We start from the raw sequence: 14,400 nt of genomic DNA, 5'->3' as shown, positions 1-14,400 counted from the left end.
TATGGGAAAGAGAGTGGTCAGCATCAAGTTCAGGGCCCTCTGGACCTGTCACCTTAGCACAAAAAGACGATTTCACCAACTCTTGGGGAAGTGGGCACAGGTGGTTTACAAGGCCACAAGCTTATGCTTATTTGCAGTGATTGATGAAACTCACCTTCTTCATTAACTAAAGACATCACCCCAAGTCCTAGGATCCCCAGGAAGGGAGTTAAAAGTGAAGGAATGAGGCGAAGCCATGAGCACTCCCTCTCCCTGTCTTTTTCTCTGTCTTTAATGACCCCGGTCCCCTAACACTGCCACCCAGGAGTATCCAATGCCAGGAATGAGCTAAGGGCCCAGCAGGAGAACCAGGGCCCATAGCCACCAGAAAAGGACCCAAAGACCCATCAGAGCCCATAGAACCACTCTCTTCTCCAGACACCATGATTACCCAGAAGGGGTGGGGAAACTGCCTGATCTCCAAAGAGGCCTTATGAGTCACCTGGAAGCAGTTATCTACCTCCTGACACTTGGCCAGTTCTCCTCACAGGCCCACTGCCAATTTTTCAGGAACAACACTGCCCTCCTCTGTCTATACACCTACCACTTGCCATGGCTTCCTGGTCCTTATATTCCCACCTGTTGTCATCCCTCGTTTGCAGCCAGGCTGTTTATACCTGGAAAGTAGAGGCAGCCCCTTTTCCGGAGTTGTACTTTGCCCATCCCATGGCCCTGCACAACAGAGGCACTGAGTCATTCCAGAAACTCTGCCTAACTCCAGGAGCCTCCAGCTCAGGCTCTCTCTAGCCTGCCATCCACGCATTCCACAGAGCTGAGCTAAGCATCCTGCCCCAAGGAAGATGTCCACTCTTGCCAGTCAATCATTCCTCAGTGGTTTCCTCAAGATTCACCTTGAGCAATAAAGTTCTCATTTTGGCAACTTCTGGACGTTCATACCTACAGGAAGAGCTATTCCTCTGGGCCCCCTCTAACATTCTGACCTGTTCAGCTGGATCCCATGAGACTCTGGCATTTGTGTCACTCACATGCCTGCCAGCTCATGGTTTTTATCTCTTTGCCAACATTCCCCCACCACCCACCCCCATGCCTCAGCCAACACCGCCCGAGGGCTGGTCTCACCAAGCAGAAGCAAGATGACGTCTGAGGTGAGTAACAGGTAAGAAAAGTAATAAAGCCTGCTGCGTTCAGGAAGTTGGAAGGCTGCCTAAGCCAGGAGCCCACCAGGCTTGTCCTAGGAATATCCATATTTTTCTGCCACAGTGGGGAAGCCATTACCCCCTAGCTGCCCAAAGAACTCTTCTTGAAGACATCATTATGGCTCCGCTAGGCCTTCAAGTGGTACCAGATTGTCACATGTGAACATCCCTGGGCTGAGAGCTCCGACTGTATAGGTGCAAGGGACGGGTTTGTCAATGGATGGGGCAAGGGCTTAGAGTAACCAGAGCCACGCACAAAGCTTGTATCTCAGCAAACTGGAAAAGCTAAATGGAGACCAAGGAGAGGACCTGTATTTATTTTCTATTGTTGCATGACAAATCGCCCCAAGCCTTAATTGGCTCCACAGTTCTGTAGGTGAGAAGTCTGGGTGGGTTTGGCTGGACTCCGTGCTTGGGGTATCAAAAGGCCAAAGTCAAGATTCTGGCTTCACTGAGCTCTTATCTGAAGACTCGAGGAAAGAAGCCACTTCCCTGCTCACGCACGGGGTTGGCAGAAACCAGCTCTGTGCGGCTGTAAGGCTGCTGTGCTGTATTCTATAGTCTAATCATGTTCAGAGGGTCTGAAGAGTAGAGAAGACCATCTATGGCGGGGGCATTTCAGTAATTCTGTCTACCATAGGCCCATATGTAACATCCATTCCAGCCAACCAAGGCTCAGCCAACAAAGGTGGAGAGCAGCAACTGTGTGACTGAATGTGTGTGTGTGTGTGTGTGTGTGTGTGTGTCCCCACACCTGTCTTTCTCTCCCTCTCAAGACCATCTGAAGCCCCACACGCATAACAATAATAAAAGAAGGAGGCATAAGCTTTATCTGAAGTAGAGAACCATGGTCTGGGCTGAAAAGGATTTTAAACTACACATCCTCACTAAGGCAGCCTCTGCTTAAACACCTCCACTGACAAACAGCTCATTACATTTCTGAACAAGACATCAGCCATCAATCATTTATTCAAAATATATTCACCAAGCACTCACTCTGGGTCAGGCCAGTGCTAAGCACGCAAACAAGGTGAACAAAACATGATCTGTTGTCACTGTTAGAAAGCACTTCCTTACGATGGGCCAAGATCTGTCTGTCCACAGTCCCATCTGTTGTACCTCGTGCTAGCCCTTGGGGCACCAGAGCCAGCCAGCTCTGTCACAGCTGGCAGGCCCCCTCCTTCCCCCACCCACATATCCACCTGGCAGAGACTCAGTCCTACCAAAGAGCTGGCAGGGTGTGGGACTGGGAGGACACCAGCTCCAGGCCAGGCCTGAAGGCCCAAAGGGCCAGGAGCAGCTTTGTCCTCTTGGAAATGGATGATCCTCCTGGGCCACAGAGACCTTCTTGCCCAAACAGGCCTTCAACACAAGGACGTGAACTGGTCACATGGGCTGTTATGACAGCACCTCTCAGCACCTATCTGGTACCATTCCTATCCCAGCTCTATGGCCCTTCGCTGCCCCTGCCGTTCACAGTGTACCCATCCCTTACCCTGCACCACTCTCCAGACCTCCTTAGCTCGGGGCACCCCAAAACCTTTCTATAACAACATTTGGTTCATATGCTAAACCCAAGTTAAGAACTCAAGGCCCTCCTCAATCTTCTAGAGAACAGCCAGTGTTTTTCCAAGGACCCTCTGAAGCACATGCCCTGTGTGGTCTGTCCAGAGGGCTTCTGGGGAGGGCCAGTCAGCAGAACAAACCTTTCCCCGAAGGCTCTCAATTGTGTACAGTGAGTCAGAGGGCGACATGCAGACCTCACTTTACTCAATCAAGTACCAAGTGCTAGGCCCCAGGGGTAAACAGAGAGAAACTCTACCCTGGACTCCAGGGGGCTGGCTGATGATGGCATAGATGGCCAGACCACTCAACAGGCTGCCATCACACAACATGGTTGGTGTGTGAGATGCTCTGGAGATCTGGGGATCCCAGAGGAGACACCTGGTCAGACTGGGGGTGAGAGCAGTAAAGCAGCAGGGACAGAGAAGTCTCCCTACCTCATTCTCAAAGGGAGAGGAGAATACTCAGAATGCGCAGGCTTGTTTGAACCACTCCCCCACCCCTCCCCACACACACTCAGATCACTCTGGCAGCCTCTACCCCTCCAGATGAGAATTACCCTTTTAAAGGTTTGGCCCCAAACCTTTAGTCCCAAACAACATGGAGATTTATTAACAGTGTGAATCTGAATGCCATTAGGTGGACAGGCATCTCCCACTGTCCCCCATTGCTTCCACCATCACTGCACTGATTCCTGGGGAAGTGGGGACCCATGGTCTAAAAAGGGGAGCAATGATTGGGACCTGAGGTCACAGTCTATCCAGAAAAGAGAAAGCTGATACAGTTGACTATACTGGTGCATGCCCAGGAGGGGCGAGCACTGTGAGAAGGGATGCCAGGCCCTTGGGCCCCGTGGACAGCTCTTACTCTTTGCACACACCAAATGGCCAGTGGCCTGCCCAAGTGGCGTAGCTTTGGTTTGCACACTTGAAGCCTGTCAGGCATAAAGACGGTCTCTCCCTTCACTTCCCTCTGATAACCTGCCCTCACCTGTCACTGTCTCCCTTGGCTCCCTCCTGACCAAATGTGGGTCTCCATTGCCTGCCTGCTCCCTTCTTCCCTCTCCCCAGTCCTTCCCAGCTGCCTTTCCTCCCAAAAGACCTCAGAGGTCAAAATGAAGTACAATCTTTGCTATCTTTTACAACAGGCCTAATACTCTCTATTCCTAACATCAAAAACAAATAAATCAAACTGTTTTAAATGAAGCTCCTTGGGCCACCTGGGTGGTTCTGTCATTTGAGCACTGGACTCTTGATTTCAGCTCAGGTCTTGATCTCAGGATCCTGAGATGGAGCCCCATGTTGGGAACCATGCTGGGCATGGAGCCTGCGTAGGATTCTCTCTCTCTCAAATAAATACATTTTTAGAAAGGTGAGTGCTGTGAAGTGTGTAAACCTGGTGATTCATATACCTGTACCCTGGGCGATAAAAATGTATGTTTATAAAAAATAAAAAATTTAATTAAAAAAAAACTTTTTAAAAAAATAAATGAAGCTCCTTTGTTAACAGCCCTGAATTTAAAAAGTTACCTACCCCTGATTTTAGAAATTTCATTAAACAGAATGATTTAATAACACCATAGCTGTACTACGCTCAATTCCTAACAAATACTGGTTTATCTATTTGACTTGGGAAAGTAGCTGTTCTAGAAAGCTATATTTTTCAGACGAAATCTAGTCCCCTTATAATCAATTAAAAAAAAAAAGCCAGTTATGGTGTGGGGTTTTTTTTAAATGAAATTCATATTTCCTATATTTTAATCAGTGCATGCTAAACACAATTTAAAATTCCCTTGATGACTCATAGTCATCGTTGTGTTACCCAGTCATGAGCTTAGAGGCATTTTGTCCCAAGACTACTGTGCTTCGAATTCTTGTGTGGCTTTTCATGACTTCCTCCTTCACTATTGACTGTCAGGTAATAACAATGACAAAACCAAACCAAGAACGCTGATGATATTCCAAGCACTGTCCTAAGTAGTCATGCGTATTAGCTCACTTAATTCTTGCAAAGTAGGTGCTTTATTATCCTCATTGTGCAGATCAGGAAACTGGGGCCTGGCAGTTAAGAGCCTCGCCCCAAGGCCACTCCGTAGTCAGAGAAGGGCGGTCATCTGAACTCCCAGGCCTGACTGCCACGCCTGAGCTCACAATCCCCACATGCCCCTTCTGCGCCCCTGCCCATGGAGATCCCTCTCCCCACTTCTAATCTCCCCCCTTAAATCTGTCACAAGATAAGAAACAGGACAACCAAGGTTATTAGAACTCTCTGTAAAGAACAAATAGGAGAAGGGATGGGAGTATTGGGGCGATCACGGCTGAAAACGACAGGGTTTCTTTGGTGGCTGATAAAAATGATCTACAGTGGATTGTGGGGATGGCTGCCTAAGTCTGCAAATATAATAAAACGCATGAATTGTACACGTTAAATGGGTAGATTGTATGGTATGGGAATTATATCTCAATAAAGCTGCGTAAAAGGAAGAAACAGGAGAGCTAGGGAGCACTAATGTACATTTTGGCTGCATATTCTTCCTGTGGTCATCAGTATTGCCCTAAGTAGCAACTTTGTACTTTCGCCGAGTAGGTGAGCTCAGACTAGGGAGATGATGGGATTCCGTGTGGACAAAGGGACAGCTTCCGGGTACCTCTCGCTTCTCCTGTCTGCTTTTCTCTGCCCCCCAACTTTGATTCCATAGATTGTCCGCCCCACCATCTCACCTTGACCTGCCCCCAAGACCCAACAGGGACCTGGGACTCCCAACAGTCCCAATGTCATCTTCCTGAGGAGGCAGGGCCGGTGGCAAGCTGCCCTCGTTGCTCTCCTCGTCCGGTCCAGCCCGCAAAAGGAGAGCTTCTCTGAGCAGCCCAGAGCACTGGCTCCTGGAGTCGGCCCCCTCCTAGAAGGGAGATGCCTGAACCCAGCTCGGCTCTTAAGAGCCGCTGCCATCCTGGACAGCCAGCCTCCAGGCCGCAGCACCTCATCTTTCCTACTCACCGTCCAGTTTTTCTTCTTTTACAAGAAGCTGGTTTACGTCTTGGTTTTAGTTTGTGCCCTCACATGAAACCTACAATTAGTCCTTTTTTTTTTCTTTTCTTCTCTTTTCTTTTCTTTTTTAAATAAGAGAGAAAAAGGCAATGGTTGTAAAGAAAGGCCTTCTCAAGTGCCAGAAATATTCAGGCTTGTCGGAGGAGCCAGGATGGGGAAGGGCTTCTTCCGAACTGGATGCCCTTTCTCATGCCGCAGTTCGAAACACAGAGCCACAGACTCCGGGTATCTGGACATGTGCTGCTGGCTCTGGGCCTGTGGGCTCCTTGCAGGATGGCTCCATATGACCATTAATATCCCAGAATGTCAGGGAGGCACCAGAAAGAAAGAGGAAGCTGGGGAGAGAGCTCCTCCAGGGACGGCTCGCCTATGAGTATTTGCATAACGGTGCCTGTACTGAGCAGCCAAGCTGAAAGATGAATTAGGGCCATACAACTCTGAACACCACTGGGCTCTCCCACCGGTAAGTGCAGGGACCAGTCTAACCTTTGGGAGAAAAGCCAGTGGGCAGTGAAGAGCTTTGGCCCAGCTTCCCCTCCTTTCATTCAAAACCCAGCAATTAGACCCTGGTGAGGGGTACCCAGCGTCATTCCAGCACCTATAGGTGGAAACAAAGACCTCACCCCTGGCCGGGGATGGAAGAACCTCGTGATCGAAGTTGGGGTTCTAGATTCCAAAGACACAAGTTCTAGTCCCTGCTCTGTCACTTCCGTGCTACACATCCTCGTGCAGGTTAATTTCACCTCTCTGAGCCCTAGTTTCCTCATCTATAAAATGAAGTCAGTAAGAACATCCAGCTAATCAGCTTGATGTGGGGGTTAAAGAAGGCAAAGCCCACTGAGCAACCCAGGACCGAGCATCTACTGCCATCGTCTCCTCGGTAGGGAGTCGGGCAAGCCGTGAACAGCGACATGGGGCTTGCTGTGTGTGACCCAGGCACTGTCCTAAGCCCCTTCCATGTCAATCCCCTCATTCCTCACAATACCCTACAGAAGTAGCTACTGTTAACATTCCCACTTTATAGGAGAGGAAGGGACTAGAGCACAGAGAGTTTTCCTAATTTTCCAAGGTCAAAGAAAATTCTAGTGAGTGGCAGAACACAGCAGTCCAGAGAGCTGTAGCTGCTCTCATGTGGTATCTGCAGCAGCAGTGAAGGAATAGGCCATCTTTTCTCTGCCACCCTCCACTGCTCGCCACCATGGCTAAGTCCCGGGGTAGATCCTGGGGATACAGTGGGAGCCAGAGGCCAATCTCAAGGAGCTTCCAGAGAGATGCAAACTGAGACCACCGATCCTAGTAAGGAGGGACAGAACATGATTTCTGGAGAGGAGCCTACAGAAGAATTTCTGGAAACTTCGGAGCACCATGGGGACCGGAGTAAGAAGGTTTCCATTTTGCTGTTAGGCTGGGCATCCATAAGAAGAGAACCACCTCATTTTGCAGATGTCACCCTGTAATGGAAAGCGGCCTCAGAAACCCACTATTCGGGGCGCCTGGGTGGCTCAGTGGGTTAAGCCGCTGCCTTCGGCTCAGGTCATGATCTCAGGGTCCTAGGATCGAGTCCCGCATCCGGCTCTCTGCTTGGCAGGGAGCCTGCTTCCCTCTCTCTCTCTCTCTCTCTCTCTCTCTGCCTGCCTCTCCATCTACTTGTGATTTCTCTCTGTCAAATAAATAAATAAAATCTTTAAAAAAAAAAAAAAAAAAGAAACCCACTATTCCTAGTAACAAAAAAATGCCAGGACTTCTTCTCTTCTCATTATTAAGGGTCTAAAATGCACGATTCATAAAACACAGAGGGCCCTGCACACCATTCAGTTCCTAGAGCCAGCCCTCTGTTAAGCCAGTGCAGGGGGGGAGGGGATCTCCACAGTCCTGCTCTTCTTGACCCTCCTGGGATGCGCACACTGCAGGGCCAACAGCCACCCCCCCTCACCCAGCACCGGCTGGCACTCACAGCTGACAGATGGCACCCTCTACCCCTTCACTTCGGGGGCTCAGAGCCCCTCAGAGGAAGGAAAGCACTTCTTTTGCACGGTGAAGCTCTGTTCTTGCCTTTATACCAGTACTCAGCTTTTCACTTCTTTCCCAACACATTAAGGTAAGACTGAAATTCTCAGCTACCAAGAAAGCAAGGGGCTTGCCTTTGAAAATAAGGAGGCATCTTGGGAAGGACCTGATTGCTATGAGGTCCCAGGTAGGGCTCAATATCCACTATGTTCGTTAGCTCTGGGGTCTGCCGTTGCTGGCTGGGCAAGCGCCCAGCTAAAACCCCACCAGACGCTTTCTCAGAGCTCTTTTCTTCCTCAATCGCACTCTGCTGGGTGAGATAAACTGAAAGAATGAGGACTTCACATCGCCCTTGAACTAAGATCCAAACTTCTTCTCAGGGAGCCCAAGGCCAGCCTGACCTGAGTCCTGACACTCCCTCCAGCGTGAGATTCCTCCCTCCCTCTCTCTGTCTGTCTGTCTCTCTCTATCCTTAAACTCCTTATTCATCCACATCGTAGCACCCACACTAGGCCTGTTTGTCCTCAGATCCACTCCTCATCTTCCTCTGTGTTTCCAGCATTGTGTCAGCTGGCTTCTGGCTTGATCTGACTGATGGTAACCACTGGGAGGAACTGGAAGATGCCAGAAGGATTAAAGCCAGGCATCCCCTGCTTCCATCTTGGAAGCATCTCATGTCTTCGAGGCATCTGCGCAGCTGTGGCCTCGCCTTCTTAGCTCATTTTCCATGAAAAGACCACCACAGTTTCAACTTCTCCACCCCGGGGCCCTGGGCACCAGCAACACCACCTCTTCCCATCATCCCTGCAGCCTAGACTAGAGCTGCTTCCTACCGTCTCTGGTCTCTGGCCCGCCTCTCTGTCCTCTGCTTGTCTTCTCGGTTCTCTACCCCCTCCGTACCCATCCCCTGCATTAAAATCCTATTTCCAGTACTTCCATGGCTTCTGTTCTTTCTGGTTAGACCCTCACTGATATACAGCCCTTATCAGAACTTGCTATATTTTATCTAATTTGTCCCCTTACTTAATTATGGTCTAGACCAACTAACTGTAAGCTCTACAGGGCAGGGACTGTATCTATTTTGTTCTTTAGTGATCCCCAGTGCCCAGCACAGCACTTGGCAAATAACAAATGGACTCATTTAAAAACGCCAAGCACTTGTCAAGTGATGAAAAGAAGTGAAATTGGTGTTTCCCAAGAAATCCTCAAATTCCAGTAAGAATGTGGAAATATCATTTGCAAATGATGTGTGTTTAGGCACTTGATTTGTTATTCAAACAGCAGCAGAGAAAATGGCGGTTTTGATCTTTCCAACTTAACCCAGGCACTGAAACTTTCTTCAAGAAATGAGTGGTAAATTGAGTGGTCTTGGTTAAGAAACAAACTCAGCTCCCAGGGAGTGGCCAGCTCATCTCAGGACACACACCCACAGCCTGCAGGGGCCTGCACAACTGTGCATACGGGCACTGGGCCATGGGGACAGACCTTTTCGCCGTCTCCACAGACTTCTGCTCCGCGAGCTCCTTCTGCAGCTCCCTCTCCTTGGCCTCCTTCTGCCCGATGGGGCAGTCCTCAGGGACGGTGAAAAGGGACAGGGCATCTTTGCTGTCCTCTTCCCGGAGCACTTTAGCAAAGACCTTCTCCGCCAGGAGCCGAACCTGCTCATCCACCTCAGAGATGTTCAGCTTGGGAAACTGGCGCGGCATCTCGGCTAGCAGAAAAAGAAACAAGCGTTAACCTTCCTGAATTCCTGGGTGGCCTGAGTCAGCGGGGTGGGGGAGGAGAAGGTACTAAAATAAGGGACTGACCCTTAAGGTCAGTTGTCTTGCTCAGGAATTCCCCAGAACAAACTCAACGGCCCAATTTTAACAACTAGCTCTATAGGGCGCCTCGGTGGCACATCCCGTTAAACTTCTGAGCCTTGGTTTTGGCTCAGGTCCTGATCTCAGGGTCATGAGACTGAGCTCCACATTGGGCTCTACGCTTAGCAAGGAGTCTGCTTAAGATTCTCTCTCCCTGTTCCTCTGTCCCTCCACCCACTCTCTGTCTCTATCAAATAAATACATAAATCTTAAAAAAAAAAAAAAAAAAAAAACTAGCTTCATAAGTCATTGGATGTGAAGAGGGTAGCACCACTCACATTTCATGAGAAAGCAAATTCAGAAATCCAAGAATGAATTGTCTATGTGCGCTTCTTTTTTCCAGAACTCAAGGAACCCACAGCACCTGGGCAGTCCCACCTTTCCCGGCTTTGTTTCCACGACGGGGAAGGGAGAAGAGAGTTTAGGCTCCCTCCTGCAGACGGTCCATCTGGGAACAGCAATGACCAAACCTCACTCCCTCCTGCACAGAGGGGAGGACTAAACCCAAAGGTCTAATGACTAGCCTAAGGTCCTACTAGATGACCACAGTGCTCAGGGGAATCCATAGCTTCATTCTTCCTCACATGCAAAAAGGCCTTTTTTTTTGAAAAGCAGCAGTCTACTGCCATGGGTCTACCATCTCCGAGACTTTGTGGAACTTTGAAGAAGACACAGCAAATAAAAGAAAGTTCTCGAGTCAGGAATACTCTTTACCTTTCACAGCCCAACTGAAAACTCACTTCCTCAAAGAAGCTTGCCTTATCTGCCTACTACTTCCTTACTATCAGTAGGTGGCCTAAATTACCTGGGTGGTTCCTTTCTTTCGACGGGTACATAGGACGTATTAAGTACACTCTGCCAAACGCTTTCTATTTATTCATTCGGTTAATCCTATTATTCACATTTTACAGATGAGAAAGTGAAGGCACAGAGAGCTAATGTGCCCGGGTCACACTTTCATTAAGCCGGCGGACTTGTGCTGTTCTCAGCCTTTGCCACACCCCGTGCCCCCTTTCTTCTCTGAGCCTCTGCTCAGGGATTTGAACCCAGGCACCTGGTTCCCACGTCTGTCTTCTTAACCACTGCACCCTGGAGCTTCTCCTTGTCCACCTGGGCGTCAGGGAGGTCTCCTCACTGTCCCCAGCATCACATTTATGGAATGGGTGAATACTGCATCCCGTCAACGAGCCCCCTTCACTAGGAGCAGCTCTGGACAAGGAGTGTCCTGTCTACCAATTACCACAGTTTCTCTGAGGATGGTTTAAAAAGAGAGGTGGCTTAGTTAGTGAGAGAGGAAGCTGAGGGTAAGGCAGGACCCAGATGCTGTGTGGCCAGGAGGGGAAGCAATTACGGGGGAGGAGGGGCTCACTGAGCAACCTTAGGACAGTCACTCTCTGAGCCTCACAGTTTTCTCCACTGTGAGATAAAGACTAAGCAGTCTCCCAGGCCCTCTCAGTTCTAAATGCTGTAATTTCTAGGTACCAGAGGGGTTTCCAAAGCTCAGGGAGGCTTGCTGCTCTGGTCTTCTCTGTGGCCACTGGGCCTCATTCATTATACAGACAGGAAGAAGAAAGCAGGCTAGCAACACCTGTCAAAGTACATCTGTGGTCCCTTGATTGCGAAGCCAATTTCCTCCTTCCTTCCACCCACAGGGCCATGCCTTTCCTGGGCCTCTCTCCCCTCCAGCGGGTTCAGTGAGAGGGCACTGCTGAGGAGGAAGGAAGTTGGCACACAACTGTATTGGTCTGTGGGGGCAGAAAGCAAAACAGCAAAGGCCTGACCTGCACGGAGGAAGGGGACCAGGGCTAACTGTGAAGATGTCCACATCCTGATAGCAGACAGAAAGGGAAGCTGGAAACCATCAGAACGGGGCTTGGAGAGGAAGGTGACGGGAGAGAAATAGAGAGGAAGACAAAGAACTAGAGCCAGCAGGAACTGGTAGGTAAGAACAAAGGTGGACCCCTGTCCCCCCTACCCTAAGGCTGCGGGTCAACTACAGAATTCCAAAACCTCACAGGGCATCTCCGAAGTAGACATCAAACAGGCCCCAGGCAAGGGGCAGCGAGGGCCATCAAGTATCTACGCCATTTGATAGAGTAAACCCACGTCCAGAAATGGCTTCTAAGAAAAGAATCTGCAGGAAGGAAAGTGCAAAGACGTTTACCTGCACTATTCGTATGTAGCTTTAAAATGTCCAAATGAGAGGGCGCCTGGGTGGCTCAGTGGGTTAAGCCGCTGCCTTCGGCTCAGGTCATGATCTCAGGGTCCTGGGATCGAGTCCCACATCGGGCTCTCTGCTCAGCAGGGAACCTGCTTCCCTTCCTTTCTCTCTGCCTGCCTCTCTGCCTACTTGTGATCTCTTGCTGTCAAATAAATAAATAAAATCTTTAAAAAAAAAATGTCCAAATGAGAGAATGCTCACTTGGGGAAAAAAAAAGTTAAACAACCAAAATTATAACTATGAGGAAAATGCAATCACATAAAAAAGTGCCGTGAAATGACAGTACATGAAAAAATTAATACATAAAACTGCTTTGAGTACAGTGATATGAAAATGCCTCCCCATAAGGATAAAGGGCTGCAGGAGAGACACTCAAATGACCAGATGGCAGGATTGCCTGTGTGTGAGGCAATATCTGATTTTTATCACTAATGTTGTTATAATGCCGTTTCTTAAAAGATTTACTTATTTATTTTAGAAAGAGAGAGAGTGTGAGTATGAGAGGGGGCGGGGAGGGCTGGGGAGAGGCAGAACCCCTGCTGAGCAGGGAGCCTGATGAGGGGGTTCTGTCTCAAGACCCTGAGATCTTGACCCAAGCCAAAATCAAGAGTCAGAGGCTTAACCGACTGAGCCACCCAGGTGCCCCTAACACTGTTATAATGTCATTTTAACGAACACAAAGAAGATAGAGAGAAAATAGCCTAAAGAGTTTCTTAAAGAGAAAGGAAAATAGGAAAAAAATTGTGAACTTCTACATCCCAGGTTTTGGTAATTAAGGTCTTCTCCCACTTAACCCACATCAGAAACAGGTCAGCTAAGGGAATTATACCATTGAGACCCATCTCTGCCCTGGACAGAACCTGCCCACCACCACCTTCCTACCCCTAACCCTTACCCTACAAACACACCCAGGCATGAACCAGCCACAGCGTACCAGGCCTTCTCAGAAATGGGGTTAGGGTGGGGGTGGTTCTTCGTGTCTGAGGACTCTTCTGCCAGATCCTGCCATGTCTTTCCACAAAGCATTTTTACTTTGCTGAAGTCAATTAAACATACTTTCCTGGAGGCAGCTTTCTACAAAAGATCTTCTTTTTTTCTTTAAATAGTTTAAATCAGCCTTTTCCAAAGTGGGTCCCATGAAAAGTCGATACTTGTTGCTGGCGAAACAGGTCTTGTGGTCAATTCTCAGGGAGATGCTCCATCCCATAGTTCCTGACCCTGGATTCCCAAGACACATCAAAGGCCGAGGACACTTCCCCATCTAGATCCCTTTTGTCGCAGAACCCATAACCATCTCCTGCAGAATTACTACCAGTGTCTTAAATAAGTGGGGGAGACTTCCTTCCGTACCACAGTATGGACCAAGGAACCCAGCTGGGGTGCCGGGCTAAGTCAGGGGGCCTCAGGAGCCAGTTATCACCCTGTCTTCTGGACATCCTGGGCAGACAGCTCCCACCTGCTGACCCCTCCCTCCATGGCTCGTCTCTCTTCGAAGACCCAGAGACACCTGGCAGGGCAGACATGCCCAGGAAAGCCAGCTGTGTTGATGCTAAGCAGAGGCTCAGCTACAGCTGCCTCTTCAAGCCTGGTTTTCAACCGTTTGTCAACCGTTTGTCAGCTGAAGCCACCGGCTTGGAAGGCTTAACTGTGAAGTCAATCAGCTAGGGTATAGCTTATCCCGTTGTTACAAATGACACCCTCTGATGGGCTTGGAGAAGTGGCCCAAGGTTAGAAAGCTATAGAATGCCATCAGTGTCAAGAAACAGCTTTTTCATGGCTCTACAACCCCTCCAGAAAGGAAGCACAGGACCCCTTAAGTCCCCTCCTGACAAAAGAAGCAGTCTCTTGCTCTTGCCATATTCCCACTGTCAGCACCCATGACACAGACCTGAGCCTGCTGCTGGAGTCTCCATGGCTGGCCCCAAGGATGCCACACGGGCGACACGCTCGGGCCATGGGCCGTGTGCAACCGGGAGGCTGAGCTGAGTCAGTGTGACAGCAGCTAGCCTATCCCGCCTGCCGCGGCTGGGGTGGGAGGTCTCTGCTTTGCATATCTGTGCGCAGCCTTGAGCAAGAGCAGGAAACGTCCGGGCTGGAAATTCTTCCATGAATACGAAATGTAAGTGGAAAATTTCCAAAGGTCCTAAAGGGCCCAAGTGATGCCAACTCTCCTCAGCGGCTGCGTGCGGTGTGCGGCGTCCTGGCCGGGTTCGTGGCCCTCTCTGGAGCCAGAAGCTAAAGCCGCTGCTGCCCGACCCAGCTGAACATTTGGCCTTCCTGACCAAGCACAGAAGCCACAGCTTCCCTCTGCGGACCAGACCCCTGACAGCCCGGGAGGAACCGGCCGTACCGTCCCCTCGGCTGATTCCATTCGAACCCCGCGGCAGGCCTGGCCTGGCCACCAGGTTCATTTTACCCAAGGGATGGCCTAGGCCACAACCTGCCCCGCCTTCCCTCAGAAGGCCCCCCCAGGCAACCTCCCAGAAAGCACCCCAGGACTGAC

The 14,400-nt window shown here is 49.8% G+C and overlaps 1 protein-coding gene across 13 annotated transcripts in view; it reads right to left on the bottom strand.

Annotated features, from left to right (window-relative positions):
* Nucleotides 1-14,400, bottom strand: part of AMPD3 (adenosine monophosphate deaminase 3) — a 46,556-nt gene that overhangs the window by 26,917 nt on the left and 5,239 nt on the right. For 7 of the 13 annotated variants that reach the window (XM_082683079.1, XM_082683078.1, XM_082683075.1 and 4 more), the window contains one exon: nt 9,300-9,525. In XM_082683079.1, the coding sequence (XP_082539205.1) occupies nt 9,300-9,520 (221 nt within the window). In that variant the 5' untranslated portion in view covers nt 9,521-9,525. Of the gene's footprint in view, nt 1-9,299; nt 9,526-9,954; nt 10,125-10,730; nt 10,938-12,792; nt 13,181-13,781; nt 14,318-14,400 lie in introns of those variants that run through there. The other 6 variants (XM_082683067.1, XM_082683072.1, XM_082683073.1 and 3 more) reach the window with 5 other exon arrangements.

Source organism: Mustela nivalis (assembly GCF_964662115.1).
Source record: "Mustela nivalis genome assembly, chromosome: 9".
NCBI lineage: Eukaryota > Metazoa > Chordata > Mammalia > Carnivora > Mustelidae > Mustela > Mustela nivalis.
The sequence above is the reverse complement of the archived record's forward strand: the minus strand, read 5'-3'. Positions and strand labels throughout refer to the sequence as shown.